The sequence below is a fragment of the Pristiophorus japonicus genome, chromosome 19 (genome assembly GCF_044704955.1).
Source record: "Pristiophorus japonicus isolate sPriJap1 chromosome 19, sPriJap1.hap1, whole genome shotgun sequence".
Classification (NCBI taxonomy): domain Eukaryota; kingdom Metazoa; phylum Chordata; class Chondrichthyes; family Pristiophoridae; genus Pristiophorus; species Pristiophorus japonicus.
Genome location: NC_091995.1, coordinates 6,584,874 through 6,603,233, shown reverse-complemented (window position 1 = coordinate 6,603,233; position 18,360 = coordinate 6,584,874). Strand labels below are relative to the sequence as shown.

At 49.3% G+C, this 18,360-nt stretch overlaps 1 protein-coding gene across 1 annotated transcript in view; it reads left to right on the top strand.

Moving 5' to 3' along the window:
* cyp21a2 (cytochrome P450, family 21, subfamily A, polypeptide 2) overlaps window positions 1–7,696 on the top strand; it is an 89,643-nt gene extending 81,947 nt beyond the window's left edge. The window contains exons 10-11 of the mRNA XM_070862457.1: window positions 6,476–6,579; window positions 7,437–7,696. Of these exons, the coding sequence (XP_070718558.1) occupies window positions 6,476–6,579; window positions 7,437–7,696 (364 nt within the window). The remainder of the gene's footprint in view (window positions 1–6,475; window positions 6,580–7,436) is intronic.
* Window positions 7,697–18,360: the final 10,664 nt, after the last annotated feature.

Sequence of the window (18,360 nt, the reverse complement as noted above, 5' to 3'; positions counted from 1 at the left end):
TTAATGATAGCTTCAAGCATTTTCCCCACTACAGATGTTAAACGAACCGGCCTATAGTTACCTGCCTTTTGTCTGCCCCCTTTTTTAAATAGAGGCGTTACATTAGCTGCTTTTCAATCCGCTGGTACCTCCCAGAGTCCAGAGAATTTTGGTAGATTGTAACGAATGCATCTGCTATAACTTCCGCCATCTCTTTTAATACCCTGGGATGCATTTCATCAGGACCAGGGGACTTGTCTACCTTGAGTCCCATTAGCCTGTCCAGCACTACCCCCCTAGTGATAGTGATTGTCTCAAGGTCCTCCCTTCCCACATTCCTGTGATCAGCAATTTTTGGCATGGTTTTTGTGTCTTCCAATGTGAAGACCGAAGCAAAATAATTGTTTAAGGTCTCAGCCATTTCCACATTTCCCATTATTAAATCCCCCTTCTCATCTTCTAAGGGACCAACATTTACTTGAGTCACTCTTTTCCGTTTTATATATCGGTAAAAGTTTTTACGATCTGTTTTTATGTTTTGCGCAAGTTTACTTTCGTAATCTATCTTTCCTTTCTTTATTGCTTTGGGACTAAGGTCACAACAGCTCAAGTACAATACCAGATCTCATGGAGTCATTTATAAGAGTATTAAAGATATAACACCCTTCCCACCACCCCATCCGTCATGTATTCAACTATCAGTGTAACCCATGTATCAGCTGATCTAAGTTGTACACCGTGAGAACATTGACCACAAGGGGGTGAACTTGTGGGAGACACTCCTAACCTGGACTTTCAGGTATAAAAGGGGAAGCTCCACCCACCTTCATCACTTGAGGTCTTGGTAATAAAGGTAACTGGTCACAGAGTGACCTTCTCTCAAGTATGGGCCTCGTGTGCATTTATACTGTATAGTAAGGACATATCATTGGTGAAGAGAAACTGGGATTTAAACCACGCGAGCATGGCCACTAGCAGCACAGAAGAGAGGTACTGTGTTGGTGATGATTGGTACGACTTTATTGAGAGACTACAGCAAAGTGTTGTCACTAAGGAATGGTTGGGACAGGATCGGCCGACAAACGCAGGGCTCATCTCCTGATGGTTTGTAGATCCAGGACGTACTCCCTGATGAAGGACCTTCTAGGTCCAGAGAAGCCGGCGGACAAGGCGTATGAAGAGCTCAGTAAGTTGATCGGGGAACACCTTAAACCAGCGAGCAGCATGCACATGGTGAGACACCGGTTTTACATGCACCGGCGGCGAGAAGGGCAAAGCGTTCCAGACTTCGTGGCAGATCTCCGGTGCCTGGCGAGCCTATGTAAGTTCTCAGATGCATGCAGGGCGGAGATGCTGCGAGACTTTTTTATTGAGAGCATCGGGCACTCTGGGGTATTCAGGAAACTGATTGAGACCAAAGACTTGACCTTGGAAGCGGTGGCTCTGATAACTCTGATAGACATTTATATCAGGGGAGGAAGAGACCAGAATGATGTATGACAAAAGTCTTGGCTCAAATGCGGCAAACGACCAGGGAGTCAACATTGTTAACGCGGCACACAGTTCTCTAGGCAGACAAGGGCAATGGGTCATGTCCCAGCATGTAGTCGAACCCAAAGGGGGAATTCAACAGAGACAATGGCTAGCTGTACGGTGATTCATGCCATCGCAATGGACAATGCGGCCAGTAATGGGGCCATCAACACCTGTTAATGGTGCGCTTAAGGACAGTTACAGAGACAGTCAGGGACAATCGACTGGTAATGGACCTTTTGTTTCCAACAACGGGGCCTCCAGCTCATGCTGGAGGTGTGGAGGCAGACACCCAGCCAGAGCTTGCAGGTATCAGCAATATACCTGCAGAAACTGCAACGTCAGCGGTCACTTGGTGCGTATGTGCAGGAAGCCTGCAGCCAGGTTGATGTACAAGGAGGACGGGCCCGATGTAAGCCCTACGAGTCCAAATGAATACTGGGGAAAATCGCTGGAAGCTGAAGTTCAGCGAGTTCATGTGGAGCACATATACAGTTCATACACCAGGACACCACCGATAATGATGAAAGTGCTCCTCAATGGCATCCCGGTATCAATGGAGCTAGACACAGGGGCCAGCCAGTCTCTGATGAGTATCAAACAGTTCGACAAGTTGTGGGTGTCCAAGGCCAGGATGCCAAATTTATTGCCGATTGACGCACAGCTACGGACATAAACAAAGGAGACCATTCCGGTGCTAGGCAGCGCCACGGTAGTCGTGACCCACAAAGATTCGGAGAACAAGTTGCCACTCTGGATTGTCCCGGGGACGGTCCCGCACTACTGGGGAGGAGTTGGCTTGCTGTCATGAACTGGAAATGAGGCGATGTCAATGCAATTTCCTCTGTGGAGCGAGTATCATGCTCACAGATCCTGGACAAATTTGATTCATTATTTCAACCCGGAATCAGCACTTTCATGGGGGCCAAGGTAGTGAATCACATAAACCCGGACGCCAGGCCAGTACACCACAAGGCCAGGGGGGTGCCATACGTGATGCGGGAAAAGATAGAAGGCGAATTGGACCGCCTGCTGAGGGAAGGCATCATCTCGCCAGTCGAATTCAGTGACTGGGCGAGCCCGATTGTGCCGGTGCTCAAGGCGGATGGGTCGGTCAGGATATATGGTGATTACAAGGCCACCATCAATCGGGTGTCACTCCAAGACCAGTACCCGCTACCGAGAGCGGAGGACCTCTTTGCGACGCTATCCGTTGGCAAACTTTTTTCAAAATTGGATCTGACCTCAGCTTACGTGACCCAGGAGCTGGCAAGGGGTTGTTTGAGTATAACAGATGTCCGTTTGGGATTCGTTCGGCCGCCGCTATCTTTCAGCGAAATATGGAAAGCCTCCTCAAGTCGATTCCAAGATGGTGGTTTTTCAAGACGACATCCTCATTACGGGAGGAGGTGCTACGCAGACTGGACCGGGTAGGGCTGCGACTGAAAAAGGTGAAGTGCGTCTTCTTAGCTCCAGAGGTAGAATTCCTGGGGAGGAGGGTAGCAGCAGACGGGATCAGACCTACTGCGTCCAAAACGGAAGCGATCCAGAGAGCACCCAGACCCTGCAACACGATGGAGCTGCTTTCGTTCCTGGGGCTCCTGAACTATTTTGGTAACTTTCTTCCCAAATTGAGCACGCTGTTAGAGCCGCTACACGTGTTCCGACGCAAAGGTCGCGATTGGGTCTGGGGGGACAGCCAGGAAAGGGCATTTGATAGAGCACGCTATTTGTTATGTTCCAATAATCTGTTAACGCTATATGACTCATGTAAGAAACTTGTTTTAACGTGCGATGCGTCGTCCTATGAGGTCGGGTGTGTGTTGCAGCATGTCAATGCCAAGGGTCAGTTACAGCCGGTAGCTTATGCCTCCAGAAGTCTGTCCCAGGCAGAAAGGGGCTACGGGATGGTAGAAAAGGAAGCACTAGCATGTGTATATGCAGTAAAAAAAATGCACCAGTACCTGTTTGGCAGGAAATTTGAGCTGGAGATAGATCACAAACCCCTCATGTCCCTTTTGGCCAACAACTAGGCCATAAATGTGAATGCATCGGCCCGCATACAGAGGTGGGCACTCACGTTAGCCGCCTATGACTATACAATTCGGCACAGACCGGGCACCGAAAACTGTGCCGATGCACTCAGCAGGCTCCCATTAGCCACCACTGAGGGGGCAACTGAGCATGATGCTGAGATGGTCATGGCTGTTGAAGCTTTCGAAAGTGAAGGCTCACCTGTGACAGCCCGTCAGATTAAAGTCTGGACAAATAAAGACCCGCTACTGTCTTTAATTAAGAAATGTGTCCTGAACGGAGACTGGGCAGCCATGTACGGGGCATGCCCTGAGGAATTTAAATCGTTTCATAGGCGCAAGGTTGAACTCTCGATTCAGGCCGATTGTCTACTGTGGGGAAACCGAGTAGTCATGCCCCAGATGGGCAGAGAGATGTTTATCAGAGAACTTCACAATGAGCACCCGGGCATTGTCATGATAAAGGCAATTGCCAGGTCACACGTTTGGTAGCCAGGGATAGACGCAAATCTGGAACTTTGTGTTCGCAGGTGCAACATATGTGCCTAGCTGGGCAATGCGCCCAGGGAAGCCCCCCTTAGCCCCTGGCCATGGCCCACCAAGCCTTGGTCACGCATCCATGTGGACTACGCAGGTCCTTTCATGGGGAAAATGTTTTTGCTTGTAGTAGACGCCTACTCCAAATGGACTGAGTGTGACATTTTAAATTCAAGCACATCCTCTGCCACGGTAGAAAGTCTACGGGCAATGTTCGCCGCCCATGGTCTACAGGATGTCTTGGTCAGCGACCAAGCACTGAATTCCAGGACTTCATGGCAGGCAATGGAATTAACCATGTCAGAACAACACCATTCAAGCCGGCTTCAAACGGCCAGGCAGAACGAGCAGTGCAGATAATCAAACAGGAAATGCTCAGAATCCAAGGGGGTTCCCTACAAAGCCGCTTATCATGCCTCCTGTTGGCCAATAGATCCCGACCACACTCGCTCACAGGGGTTCCACCCGCAGAGCTGCTAATGAAAAGGACTCTCAAAACCAGGTTATCCCTTATACACCCTACTATGAAAGAAATTGTTGAGAGCAGGCGTCAGTCACAATATGACTACCATGACAGGAATGCGAGGGCGCGATGTATTGATGTCAATGACCCTGTTTTTGTCCTTAATTATGCTGCAGGGCCCAAATGGCTCGCAGGCACTGTGATTGCCAAAGAGGGGAATAGGATTCTGGTAGTTAAACTTACCAATGGACAAATCTGCCGCAAGCACGTGGATCAAACAAAAAGGAGGTTCAGCACCCCCATAGAAGAAGCAGAGGAAGAACAAGACATAGAGTTTACTCCACCACAAGTGACCGAACACCGGAAACAAGTGGAGGAGAGCCCAATCACTGTGGGCAGTCCGGACAGGCCTGAGGCACCGCAAACAGCAGACACTCAGGCCAGCGCCCAACAACCGGAGCCCCAACTCATGCGCTCTACAAGGGAGCGTAAACCACCAGAGAGACTCAACCTGTGATCCCAATAAGACTTTGGGGGGGGAGGTGATGTCATGTATTCAACTATCATTGTAACCCATGTATAAGCTGACCTAAGTTGTACACCGTGAGAACATTGACCACAAGGTGGTGAACTTGTGGGAGACACTCCTAACCTGGACTTTCAGGTATAAAAGGGGAAGCTCCACCCACCTTCATCACTTGAGGTCTTGGTAATAAAGGTAATTGGTCACAGAGTGACCTTCTCTCAAGTATGGGCCTCGTGTGCATTTATACTGTATAGTAAGGACATATCACCATCCCTCATAGCCATGTCATCTCCTGAAAGAGATAAAATCCAGGGCCAATAGGTGATCAAAACCAGTCCTGGAGATCGAACCACTGGAACATTTTTTATCATAGAATCATAGCAAATCACAGCACAGAAGGAGGCCATTTCGGCCCATCGTGTTCGTGTCGGCCGACCAAGAGCTACCCAGCCTAATCCCACTTTACAGCTCTGGGTCCGTAACCCTGCAGGTTACGGCACTTCAGGTGTTCATCCAAGTACTTTTTAAATGTGGTGAGGGTTTCTGCCTCTACCACCCTTTTACGCAGTGAGTTCCAGACCCCCACCACATTCTGGATGAAAAAATTTCCCCTCAAATTCCCTCTAAACTTCCCCCCAATTACTTTAAATTTATGCCTCCTGGTTGTTGACCCCTCTGCTAAGGCCCTTTCTATCCACTATATCTAGACCCCTCATAATTTTATACACGTCAATCAGCTCACCCCTCAACCTCCGCTATTCCAAGGAAAACAACCCCAGCCTATCCAATCCTACCCCATAGCTAAAATTCTCCAGTCCAGGCAACATCCTCGTAAATCTCCTCTGTACCCTGTCCAGTGCAATCACGTCCTTCCTGTAATGTGGTGACCAGAACTGCATGCAGTACTCCAGCTGTGGCCTAACCAGTATTTTATACAGTTCAAACATAACCACCCCCCTGCTCTTATATTCTGTGCCTCGACTAATAAAGGCAAGTATTCCCTTACTTTTACCCATTCCTGGGATGTGGGCGTTACTGGCAAGGCCGGTATTTATTGCCCATCCCTCATTGCCCTTGAGAAGGTGGTGGTGAGCCGCCTTCTTGAACCGCTGCAGTCCGTGTGGTGAAGGTGCTCCCACAGTGCTGTTAGGGAGGGAGTTCCAGGATTTTAACCCAGCGACGATGCGATTTATTTCCAAGTCGGGATGGTGTGTGACTTGGAGGGTAACTTGGAACTGGTGGTGTTCCCATGCGCCTGCTGCCCTTGTCCTTCTAGCTGGTAGAGGTCGCGGGTTTGGGAGATCTGCTGAAGAAGCCTTGGCGAGTTACTGCAGTGCCAGCACAAAGGTTGATTTAATGATGGGGAGTGTCCGTTAAGAGGGATTTAATTTGTGTTTTTCTAAGTGTTGCAGGATATTTTATTCACAAGGGAACCGATATCATCACAAACATATTTGCAGCTCATCAGGATGAAAGCAAATGGACTGAGCCAACACATTTCAGACCAGGTAATTTAAAAAAACATTATCTCACGGGATGTGGGCGTCGCTGGCAAGGCTGGCATTTATTGCCCTTCCCTAATTGCCCCTTGAGAAGGTAGTGGTGAGATGCCTCAGCCGTGGCTTAGTGGTTAGCACCTTTGCCTCCTGAGTCAGAAGGTTATGGGTTCAACAGAAATCTAAGCCTGACACTCCCAGTGCAGTACTGAGGGAGCGCTGCGCTGTCGGAGGTGCCGTCTTTTGGATGAGACGCTAAACCGAGGCCCCCGTCTGCTCTCTCAGGTGCTCATAAAAGATTCCACGGCACTATTTCGAAGAAGAGCAGGGGAGTTACCGCCGGTGTCCTGGGCCAATATTTATCCCTCAATCAACATCACAAAAAAACAGACGATCTGGTCATTATCACATTGCTGTTTGTGGGAGCTTGCTGTGCGCAAATTGGCTGCATTTCCCACATTACAGCAGTGACTACACTCCAAAAACACTTCATTGGCTGCAAAGCGCTTCGAGACATCCGGTGATCATGAAAGGCGCTATATAAATGCAAGTCTGTCTTTATTTCTTCTTGAGTCGCTGCAGTCCTTATTCTTAGTGTGCTTCTTTGTCGTGGTTTGTTACAACTGAGTGCCTTTGCTGGGCTATTTCAGCAGGGCCGTTAAGAGTCAACCACTTGGGTCTGGAGTCACCTGTAGGCCAGACCCGGGTAAGGACGGCAGATTTCCTTCCCTAAAGGGCATTGGAGATGTTTTTTTAACGACAATCCGGTTGTGTCACGGTCACCACGGCGGCTACTGGCTTTTTATTCGAGATTGATTTGAAGTACGATTGAGTGTGTATATTGAGGGCTAATTTGTCTGATTGCACAGAACGTTTCCTGGAGGCAGCTGACACTGAGAACAGAATGCAGAACCTGGTCCCATTCGGAGCCGGAATGCGGACCTGTCTGGGAGAGACCGTCGCTCGAGTGGAGCTCTTCGCTTTCATCGCCCACCTGCTGAAGGATTTTCACTTCCTGCCGGCCAAGGTGGGAGAATGCCCGGACCTGCACAAGCAACATGGAATTCTGCTGAAAGTTAAACCCTATCGTGTCTCTATGGTACCCAGATCAGCCCACAGACACGAGTGAGCTGGAGGGTGGGGACTGGAGGTTTGAGGGGAGGGGAGGGGAGGGGAGGGGTGGGGGGGGGCAGGCGGACCGGGATTCTGTGGGCCAAATGGCCCTTTCCTGCTTTATGGCTTTGCTTGTATTAATATTAATTGCCGTTCTGAGTCAGCACACCAGCACGGAGGGAAAGCAAGAGGTGTTCACCAGTGCTCTGCGCTGGCAAACGAGGCGGTTGCCTGTGGAAGATTAAGGGGTGACCTAACTGAGTTGTTTCAGATGATTAAAGGAATTGATCGGGTAGATGGAGAGCGATTATTTCCTCCGGTGGAGGGAGAGTGCACAAAAAGCAGGCTTAGGCGTAAAATTACAGCCAGGCCGTTCAGGGGTGATGTCAGGAACCACATGAGGGCCGAAAGTGCCCCCTCTCCTTAAATGCCCGTTACCGCCGCAAATGGCCGGCCGTGTTGTGGAGCGGAGTGGCCGCCGGCTTTTTGTGGGATGGCCACCGACAGCCCAAGCTCCCTCCTGAGCTTTCCCGCCGCTGCCCCGATTGCCCTGTTTTGGGCGGGGGGGGGGGGCGCAATTTCTACCCCGTGGTCCACACAAAGGGTAGTGGAAATCGGAAACTCTGGAACTGACTGGGCCTGTGGGGCCAAATGGCCTGTTTCTGTGCTGTTAATTTGTGTCGTTCTCTGTGAAATCACTAGTTTAAGAGTGAATCAGAACAAATCACTTGTCCTATTCATGGCAAGCTTCGTAGTGAAAAGGGGCCTCTTTATCTGAACCCCTCCCTATTAACAAGACCCCTTTAGCTTGGCTGCTGTTTTATGTGGGCCAGGGTTCGGTTCTGGTGGGTTATTTTTGCCCGGATCTTGTGCCTGCTAATTATTATTGTTTGATGTCTTGGCTTTTAATAAACGCTGAACTCATCTGGAACCTTGCTGGTTGTGATTTGGTCACATTCTTTGTGCCGATTGGTTACTCTCTAAAGGCGGGGCAGATATGGACCTATGGGTTGCCTGAGCTCAGGAAATGCAGAGAAATCACGCATTGCCATAATGGTCCCGTCAGGTTTTCCGTCCATTAAAGGTGCGGACTGCAGGAAGATATCGATGGACTGGTCAGGTGGGCAGAACAGTGGCAAATGGAATTCAATCCGGAGAAGTGTGAGGTAATGCATTTGGGGAGGGCTAACAAGGAAAGGGAATACACATTAAATAGTAGGATACTGAAAAGTGTAGAGGAACAAAGGGACCTGGGAGTGCCTGTCCACAGATCCCTGAAGGTAGCAGGCTAGGTAGATAACGTGGTTAAGAAGGCATACGGAATGCTTGCCTTTATTAGTCAAGGCATCGGATACAAGAGCAGGGAGGTTATGCTTCAACTGTATAAACACTGGTTAGGCCACAGCTGGAGTACTGCGTGCAGTTCTGGTCACCACATTACAGGAAAGATGTGATTGCACTGGAGAGGTACAGAGGAGGATTACGAAGATGTTGCCTGGACTGGATAATGTTAGCTATGAGGAAAGATTGGGTGGGCTGGGGTTGTTTTCTTTAGAACAGAAGCTGAGGGGAGACTATATTGAGGTGTATCGAATTATGAGGGGCCCAGATAGAGTGGATAGGAAGGGCCTATTTCCCTTAGCAGAGGGGTCAGCAACCAGGGGGCATAGATTTAAAGTAATTGGTAGGAGGTTTAGAAGGGTTTTGAGGAGAAATTTCTTCACCCAGAAGGTGGTGGGGGTTTGGAACTCACGGCCTGAAAGGGTGGTAGAGGCAGAAACCCTCACCACATTTAAAAAATACTTGGATGTGCACTTAAAGTGACCAAGAGCTGAAAAGTGGGATTAGGCTGGATAGCTCTTGGTTGGCCGGTGTGGACACGATGGGCCGAAATGGCCTCCTTCCGTGCTGTAAACTTCCATGATTCTATGATTAAATGGGGAAGGCAGAGGGATAGAAGGGGAGCTAGGATTGGCATCTGTGGTTGGTCGTATTCCTGGAGGTTTCATCACATGATCTCCCACCTCCAACCACTCCCCCCACCACATGCTCTGCCATTGGTTGCCCGAGATGTCTATTGTCACAGCGTCCCGCCCCTTCCTATGGCTGATCAGAAAGGGAACTAACACTTTGGTGTCTGAACATCAGTGAAACAGCCCTTTTGTACCCATCTCCAATACCTTTAATAGCGAAGAAACAAAAGCGTTCAAAGAAAATGAAAAAAAGTCACGTAAGAAATAGGAGCAGGAGTGGGCCATTCGGCCCCTCGAGCCTGCTCCACCATTGAATAAGATCATGTCTGATCTGATCATGGACTCAGCTCCACTTCCCTGCCCACTCCCCATAACCCTTGACTCCCTGATCATTCAAAAATCTGTTTATCTCCACCTTAAATATATTCAATGACCCAGCCTCCACAGCTCCCTGGGGTAGAGAATTCCAAAGATTTACAACCCTCAGAGAAGAAATTCCTCCTCATCATTTTAAATGGGTGACCCCTTATTCTAAAACTATTCTCCCTAGTTCTAGACTCCCCCAGGAGAGGAAACATCCTCTCTGCATCTACCCCGTCAAGCCCTCTCAGTATTTTACATGTTTCAATAAGATCACCTCTCATTCTTCTGAACTCCAATGAGTATAGGTCCAACCTGCTCAATTTTTCTTCATAAGACAACCCATTTTTCTCAGGAATCAACCTCATGAACCTTCTCTGAACTGCCGCCAATGCAAGTATATCCTTCCTTAAATACGGAGACGAAAACTGTACGCAGGACTCCAGGTGTGGCCTCACCAATACCCTGTACAGTTGTAGCAGGACTTCTCTGCTTTTATACTCCATCCCCCTTGCAATAAAGGTCAACATTCCATTTGCCTTCCTGATCACTTGCTGTACCTGCATACTCACTTTTTGTGTTTTATGCACAAGGACCCCCAGGTCCCTCTGTACACGTAATTTTCTTAAGGCCCCTCTCCAGGCCGACACTCCCTGTGCAGTGCTGAGGGAGTGCTACACTGTCGGAGGTGCCATCTTTTGGATGAGACATTAAACCGAGGCCCATTCTGCCCTCTCAGATGGACGTAAAAGATCCCACAATGCAAAAACCAGAGGGGGGGTTCTCCCCGGTGTCCAGGAGCCGTTATTTATCCCTCAACCAACATCACAAAAACCCCCCAGATTATCTGGTCATTATCACATTGCTGTTTGTGGGAGCTTGCTGTGCACAAATTGGCTGCTGCGTTTCCCACATTACAACAGTGACTGCACTCCAAAAGTACTTCATTGGCTGTAAAGGGCTTTGGGATGTCCTGAAGTGATGGAAGGTGCAGTAGATGGATCTTGAATTCGAGGTGGTGCCAAGATAATCACTTGAGGCTTGGTGCTCCTGTCATCTCTGGGCCCAGACAAACCAACAGCTCCAGGTGTAGGGCCACCTGCACCCGGACCTGGCCACGTTTATCTGCCTCCTTGGCCACAATGGTTCCGTGTCTGACTCCCGCTAATCCTGACCTGGGAATACTTGGTGCTAAAACAAGGTGTTAGCTATGGCTCAGTGGGCAGCACCTTCACCCCTGAGGCTGGAAGTGTTGGGGGGTTCAGAGTCCCACACCAGAGACTTAAAACCCAGGCTGACACTCCTAGTGCAGTACTGAGGGAGTGCCACACTGTCGGAGGTGCCGCCTTGTGGCTGAGACGTTAAACCAAGGCCCCGTCTGCCCCCTCAGCTGGATATAAAATATCCCACAGCACTGTTGCGAAGAAGGAGCAGGGGAGTTATCCCCGGTGTCCTGGCCAATATTTATCCATCAATCTACATAACAAAAACAGAATATCTGGTCATTGGCGCGTTGCTGTTTGTGGGAGCTTGCTGTGCACAGGTTGGCTGCCGCGTTTCCCACATTACAGCAGTGACTACACTTGCAATGTATGTAATTGGCTGCAAAGTGCTTCGGGACGTCCGGTGGCCGTGAAAGGCGCTATATAAATCCAAGAGGATAAAGTGGGATGGTGTATAATTCTCCAGCATTGACATGGCTCACCTTGACCAACATACAAAATAGGTAAGCAGGTGCTAGAGATTAGATTGCAAGCTTAGGAAACTACGACCAATGACGGACAGGTAAAGACCCTGTAGGCCATCGAGCCTGTCCCACACAATTGTGTATCACAACATATACGCCACACCCCACCCGAAACCATGTGATCTCCTGGGAGAGGCAAAAAAACAGATTAAAAACCCAGGCCAATTCGGGATAAAAATCAGGGAAATTCCTCTCTGACCCATCTAGGCAATCCAAACTAGTCCAGATCATCACTCTGGCCATTAAACTCCCTGCAGTACCTAGCTTCTGTCAGAGTTAATCTCCACCGCAGCCAGAAACAAATCCAGCTTTTGCTCTAAGGAATTCAGTGAATCTACATCCACCACATGAGAGGGCAGCTTGTTCCAGAGGTCTACTGTTCTCTGTGTAAAGAACCACCTCCTGACATCTAACCTAGATCTGGCCTTATAAGAATATAAGAAATAGGAACAGGAGTCGGCCATTCGGCCCCTCGAGCCCGCTCCGCCATTGAATAAGATCATGGCTGATCTGATCATGGACTCAGCTCCACTTCCCCGCCCACTCCCCATAACCCTTTACTCCCTTATCGCTCAAAAATCTATCTCCGCCTTAAATTTATTCAGCTTCCACAGCTCTCTGGGGCAGAGAATTCCACAGATTTACAACCCTCTGAGAGAAGAAATTCCTCCTCATCTCAGTTTTAAATGGGCGGCCCCTTATTCTAAGACTATGACCCCAGTTTTAGTTTCCCCTGTGAGTGGAAATATCCTCTCTGCATCCACCTTGTCGAGCCCCCTCATTATCTTATATGTTGTTATACTATTTAAATCTGTGCCCCCTGGTCCTGCCTAACCCATTTAATTGAAATAAACTGCCAGCTGTGTCATGTCTCTTACATTATTATATATAACTGTATCCTAACATGCTATACATGACTGTAATAAGATAAGACCTGTAACCACCAGCATACCTTACCACCAGGGGTGCACTTGCAAGAGACAGGTATATAAGGACAGGTCTCAGGCAAGTGCAGCATTCCAGAGCTGTGAAATAAAGGTGCAGGTCCAGAGTGACCTTGACTTCACTACATGCCTCGTGTGAATCTGTACTGAGGGGACAGGACTTTACAAGCTGGAATGCTGCTTAAAAATAATAACTCCCTGAAGAATCAAGAGCCCTCACACCTTATATATGACAATCAGATTTGTAAAGGACTTCAATGAGGTGTTTAAGAGGGTAGTTAGAGGGAAACTATTTCCTCTGGTGGAGGTGGATCCAGAACAAGGGGCATAATCTTAAAATTAGAGCCAAGCCCTTCCGGGGTGATGTCAGGCAGGATTTCTTCACACAAAGGGTAGTGGAGATCTGGAACTCTCCCCCAAAAAGCTCTCGAGGTAATTGGAAATTCCAAACTGCCAGATATTTGTTCGGCAGAGGGTATTAAGGGTTACAGAACCAAGGCGGGTAGATGGAGTTAAGGTACAGATCAAGCATGATCTCATTGACTGGCAGAACAGGCTCGAGGGGCTGAATGGCCTCCTCCTCTTCCTGTGTTCCTGTCCATGCATTCGAATCAGAGGCCGATATAAAAGATATTTAGTGCACCGCACTTTAGGGAGGATGTGAAGGCCTGAGAGAGGGAGCAGAAAAGCTTTCCGAGAGTGGTTCCAGGGATGAGGGACTCCAGTTACGTGGATAGACTGGAGAAGCCGGGGTGTGGACAGCACAGCAGGTCAAGAGCACAGCTGGGAACTGGCTTCGAATCTATCCCATACTGTGGAGATGAAAAGTCTCCTTTCACCATCGGCTGAGCCTGGGCCTCGAGTGAAGAGAATCTTAGAATCATACAATGGTTACAGCATGGAAGAAGGCCATTCGGCCCATCGAGCCCGTGCCGGCTCTCTGTAAGAGCACCTCAGCCAGTCCCACTCCCCCGCCCGTTCCCTGCAGCCCTGTAATTTTTTTTTTCCTTCAGATACTTATCCAATTCCCTTTCGAAAGCTGTGATCGAGTCTGCCTCCACCACCCTCTCAGACCGAGCATTCCAGATCCTAGCCACTCGCTGCGGAAAACAGTTCTTCCTCATGTCGTATTTGGTTATTCTGTCAATCACCTTAAATCTGTGTCCTCTGGTTCTCCACCCTTCCACCAATGGGAACAGTTTCTCTCTCTCTACTCTGTCCAGATCCCTGATGATTTTGACCTCGATCAAATCTCCTCTCAACCTTCTCTGCTCCAAGGAGAACAACCCCAGCTTCTCCAGTCTATCCACATAACTGGAGTCCCTCATCCCTGGAACCATTCTCGGAAAGCTTTTCTGCTCCCTCTCTCAGGCCTTCACATCCTCCCTAAAGTGCGGTGCACTAAATATCTTTTATATCGGCCTCTGATTCGAATGCATGGACAGGAACACAGGAAGAGGAGGAGGCCATTCAGCCCCTCGAGTCTGTTCTGCCAGTCAATGAGATCATGCTTGATCTGTACCTTAACTCCATCTACCCGCCTTGGTTCTGTAACCCTTAATACCCTTTGCCTAACAAATATCTGGCAGTTTGGAAATTTCCAATTGCTTCGACAGCTTTTCGGGATAGCCAAGCCCTGTAGAGGACGAGCTCCAACGATGGCGGCCTGGTTAATCTTCGAGATCAGATAAAATGGAAGCAAAGCTTTTTGTGAAGCGAGATGAACCAGATAGGGTTCTGATGTTAAGCAATTAAGTTTAGTTGTGCATTATAGCTTCATCATGCTCCCATGGAGATGTGTTGGAGCCGAACAGCATTTTTAGGGAGACAAGGAACACAATTAATACAGGGGTGAGTCAGTCAGGCCAAATTTAGCATGATTATAATGATCGGCCTGAGAGACAAGGCTTTCATTAACAAGGACGGCTTGTGTAAGTATCCCAGTGGCAGGAATGTGCATTCATTAAGGTCAACTGTGCTCCATCCTGGCCTGGAGATTCCTGAGCGTCGGAAAAGGATTTCCCTGGAAGGGCTCGGCCGGTATATAAGGTCGGGAGAGCGTCGGGGAGGTGGGAAGCAGGACCTCGCAGGAGAAGCGAGACAGGATCCTACCTTCACCAATGAAACCTGACAGAAGATGGTGAGTAACCGCCTGCATCACTGCCCTCGTTCCTACTACCCAAAGGGTTTGGGGCTCAGGGCGAAGACCTTAGAACTCTCGCTGCTGACCATACATCCCCAGCTCCGGGTCATGGACAGTGCGTTCCGATCGATGGCCAGAGAGATGGCCAGGAGCTCACAATGTCCACGAGCTGACTCTCAATTCCTGGAGACAACCAAGGCATGAATTCAGGGCATCTCTGAATGTAGATTCAAGGGGTCTATGAGAGGTCTAATCGAGGGGTGTGGAGGGTTTATATATAGAATAACAGATACCCGGGAGTGAGTAACAGGCTGAAATCTAATCGAGGGGTTCGGGGGGGTTTATATATAGAATAACAGATACCCGGGAGTGAGTTACAGGCTGGAATCTAATCGAGGGGTGTGGGGGGTTTATATATAGAATAACAGATACCCGGCAGTGAGTTACAGGCTGAAATCTAATCGAGGGGTTCGGGGGGGTTTATATATAGAATAACAGATACCCGGGAGTGAGTTACAGGCTGGAATCTAATCGAGGGGTGTGGGGGGTTTATATATAGAATAACTGATACCCGGCAGTGAGTTACAGGCTGGAATCTAATCGAGGTGTGTGGGGGGTTTATATATAGAATAACAGATACCCGGGAGTGAGTTACAGGCTGGAATCTAATCGAGGGGTGTGGGGGGTTTATATATAGAATAACTGATACCCGGCAGTGAGTTACAGGCTGGAATCTAATCGAGGGGTGTGGGGGGTTTATATATAGAATAACAGATACCCGGGAGTGAGTTACGGGCTGGAATCTAATCGAGGGGTATGGGGGGTTTATATATAGAATAACAGACACCCGGGAGTGAGTTACAGGCTGGAATCTAATCGAGGGGTTCGGGGGGTTTATATATAGAATAACAGATACCCGGGAGTGAGTTACAGGCTGGAATCTAATCGAGGGGTGTGGGGGGTTTATATATAGAATAACAGATACCCGGGAGTGAGTTACAGGCTGGAATCTAATCGAGGGGTTCGGGGCGTTTATATGTAGAATAACAGATACCCGGGAGTGAGTTACAGGCTGGAATCTAATCGAGGGGTTCGGGGGGTTTATATATAGAATAACGGATACCCGGGAGTGAGTTACAGGCTGGAATCTAATCGAGGGGTGTGGGGGGTTTATATATAGAATAACAGATACCCGGGAGTGAGTTACAGGCTGGAATCTAATCGAGGAGTTCGGGGGGTTTATATATAGAATAACAGATACCCGGGAGTGAGTTACAGGCTGGAATCTAATCGAGGGGTTCGGGGGTTTATATATAGAATAACAGATACCCGGGAGTGAGTTACAGGCTGGAATCTAATCGAGGGGTGTGGGGAGTTTTTATATAGAGTAACAGATACCCTGGAGTGAGTTACAGGCTGGAATCAAATCGAGGGGTTCAGGGAGGTTATATAGAATAACAGGTATTGTGGTGAAGGGCCATGTTTGGGGGTTGGTTACTCGGTGAGGTTTTGTGGTGAAGGGCCATGTTTGGGGGTTAGTTAGTTGGTGAGGTTTGGTGGTGATGGGCCATGTTTGGGGTTGGTTAGTCGGTGAGGTTTTGTGGTGAAGGGCCTTGTTTGGGGGCTGGTTACTCGGTGAGGTTTTGTGGTGAAGAGCCATGTTTGGGGGTTGGTTAGTCGGTGAGGTTTTGTGGCGGAGGGCCATGTTTGGGGGATTGGTTAGTCGGTGAGGTTTTGTGGTGAAGGGCCATGTTTGGGAGTTGGTTAGTCGGTGAGGTTTTGTGGTGAAGGGCCATGTTTGGGGTTTGGTTACTCGGTGAGGTTTGGTGAAGAGCCATGTTTGGGGTTTGGTTACTCCGTGAGGTTTTGCGGTGAAGGGCCATGTTTGGGGTTTGGTTACTCGGTGAGGTTTTGTGGTGAAGTGCCATGTTTGGGGTTTGGTTACTCGGTGAGGTTTGGTGAAGGGCCATGTTTGGGGTTTGGTTACTCCGTGAGGTTTTGCGGTGAAGGGCCATGTTTGGGGTTTGGTTACTCGGTGAGGTTTTGTGGTGAAGTGCCATGTTTGGGGGGTTGGTTACTCGGTGATGTTTTGTGGTGAAGGACCATATTTGGGTAGTTGGTTACTCGGTGAGGTTTTGTGGTGAAGGGCCATGTTTGGCGGTGGTTACTCGGTGAGGTTACGTGGTGAAGGTCCATGTTTGGGGGGTTGGTTAGTCGGTGAGGTTTTGTGGTGAAGGGCCATGTTTGGGGAGTTGGTTACTCGGTGATGTTTTGTGGCGAAGGGCCGTGTTTGGGGGTTGGTTACTCGGTGAGATTTGGTGAAGTGCCATGTTTGGGGGGTGGTTAATCGGTGAGGTTTTGTGGTGAAGGGCCATGTTTGGGGGGTTGGTTAGTCGGTGAGGTTTTGTGGTGAAGGGCCATGTTTGGGGAGTTGGTTACTCGGTGAGATTTTGTGGTGAAGGGCCATGTTTGGGGGTTGGTGAGTCGGTGAGGTTTGGTGAAGGGCCATGTTTGGGGGTTGGTTAGTCGGTGAGGTTTGGTGAAGGGCCATGTTTGGGGAGTTGGTTACTCGGTGAGGTTTTGTGGTGAAGGGCCATGTTTGGGGAGTTGGTTACTCGGTGAGATTTTGTGGTGAAGGGCCATATTTGGGGGTTGGTTAGTCGGTGAGGTTTTGTGGTGAAGGGCCATGTTTGGGGAGTTGGTTACTCGGTGAGGTTTTGTGGTGAAGGGCCATGTTTGGGGGGTTGGTTAGTCGCTGAGGTTTGGTGGTGAAGGGCCATGTTTGGGGGGTTGGTTAGTCGGTGAGGTTTTGTGGTGAAGGGCTATGTTTGGGGTTGGTTACTCGGTGAGGTTTTGTGGTGAAGGGCCATGTTTGGGGTTGGTTACTCGGTGAGGTTTTGTGGTGAAGGGCCACGTTTTGGGGGTGGTTACTCGGTGAGGTTTTGGGTGAAGGGCCATGTTTGGGGGCTTGGTTAGTCGGTGAGGTTTTGTGGTGAAGGGCCATGTTTGGGGGGTTGGTTAGTCGGTGAGGTTTTGTGGTGAAGGGCCATGTTTGGGGGGTTGGTTAGTCGGTGAGGTCTTGTGGTGAAGGGCCATGTTTGGGGAGTGGTTACTCGGTGAGGTTTTGTGGTGAAGGGCCATGTTTGGGGTTGGTTACTCGGTGAGGTTTTATGGTGAAGGGCCACGTTTTGGGGGTGGTTACTCGGTGAGGTTTTGGGTGAAGGGCCATGTTTTGGAATTGGTTAGTCGGTGAGGTTTTGTGGTGAAGGGCCATGTTTGGGGGGTGGTTACTCGGTGAGGTTTTGTGGTGAAGGGCCATGTTTGGGGAGTTGGTTACTCGGTGAGATTTTGTGGTGAAGGGCCATGTTTGGGGGGTTGGTTACTCGGTGAGGTTTTGTGGTGAAGGGCCATGATTGGGGGTGGTTAGTCGGTGAGGTTTTGTGGTGAAGGGCCATGTTTGGGAGTTGGTTACTCGGTGAGGTTTGGTGAAGGGCCATGTTTGGGGGTGGTTAG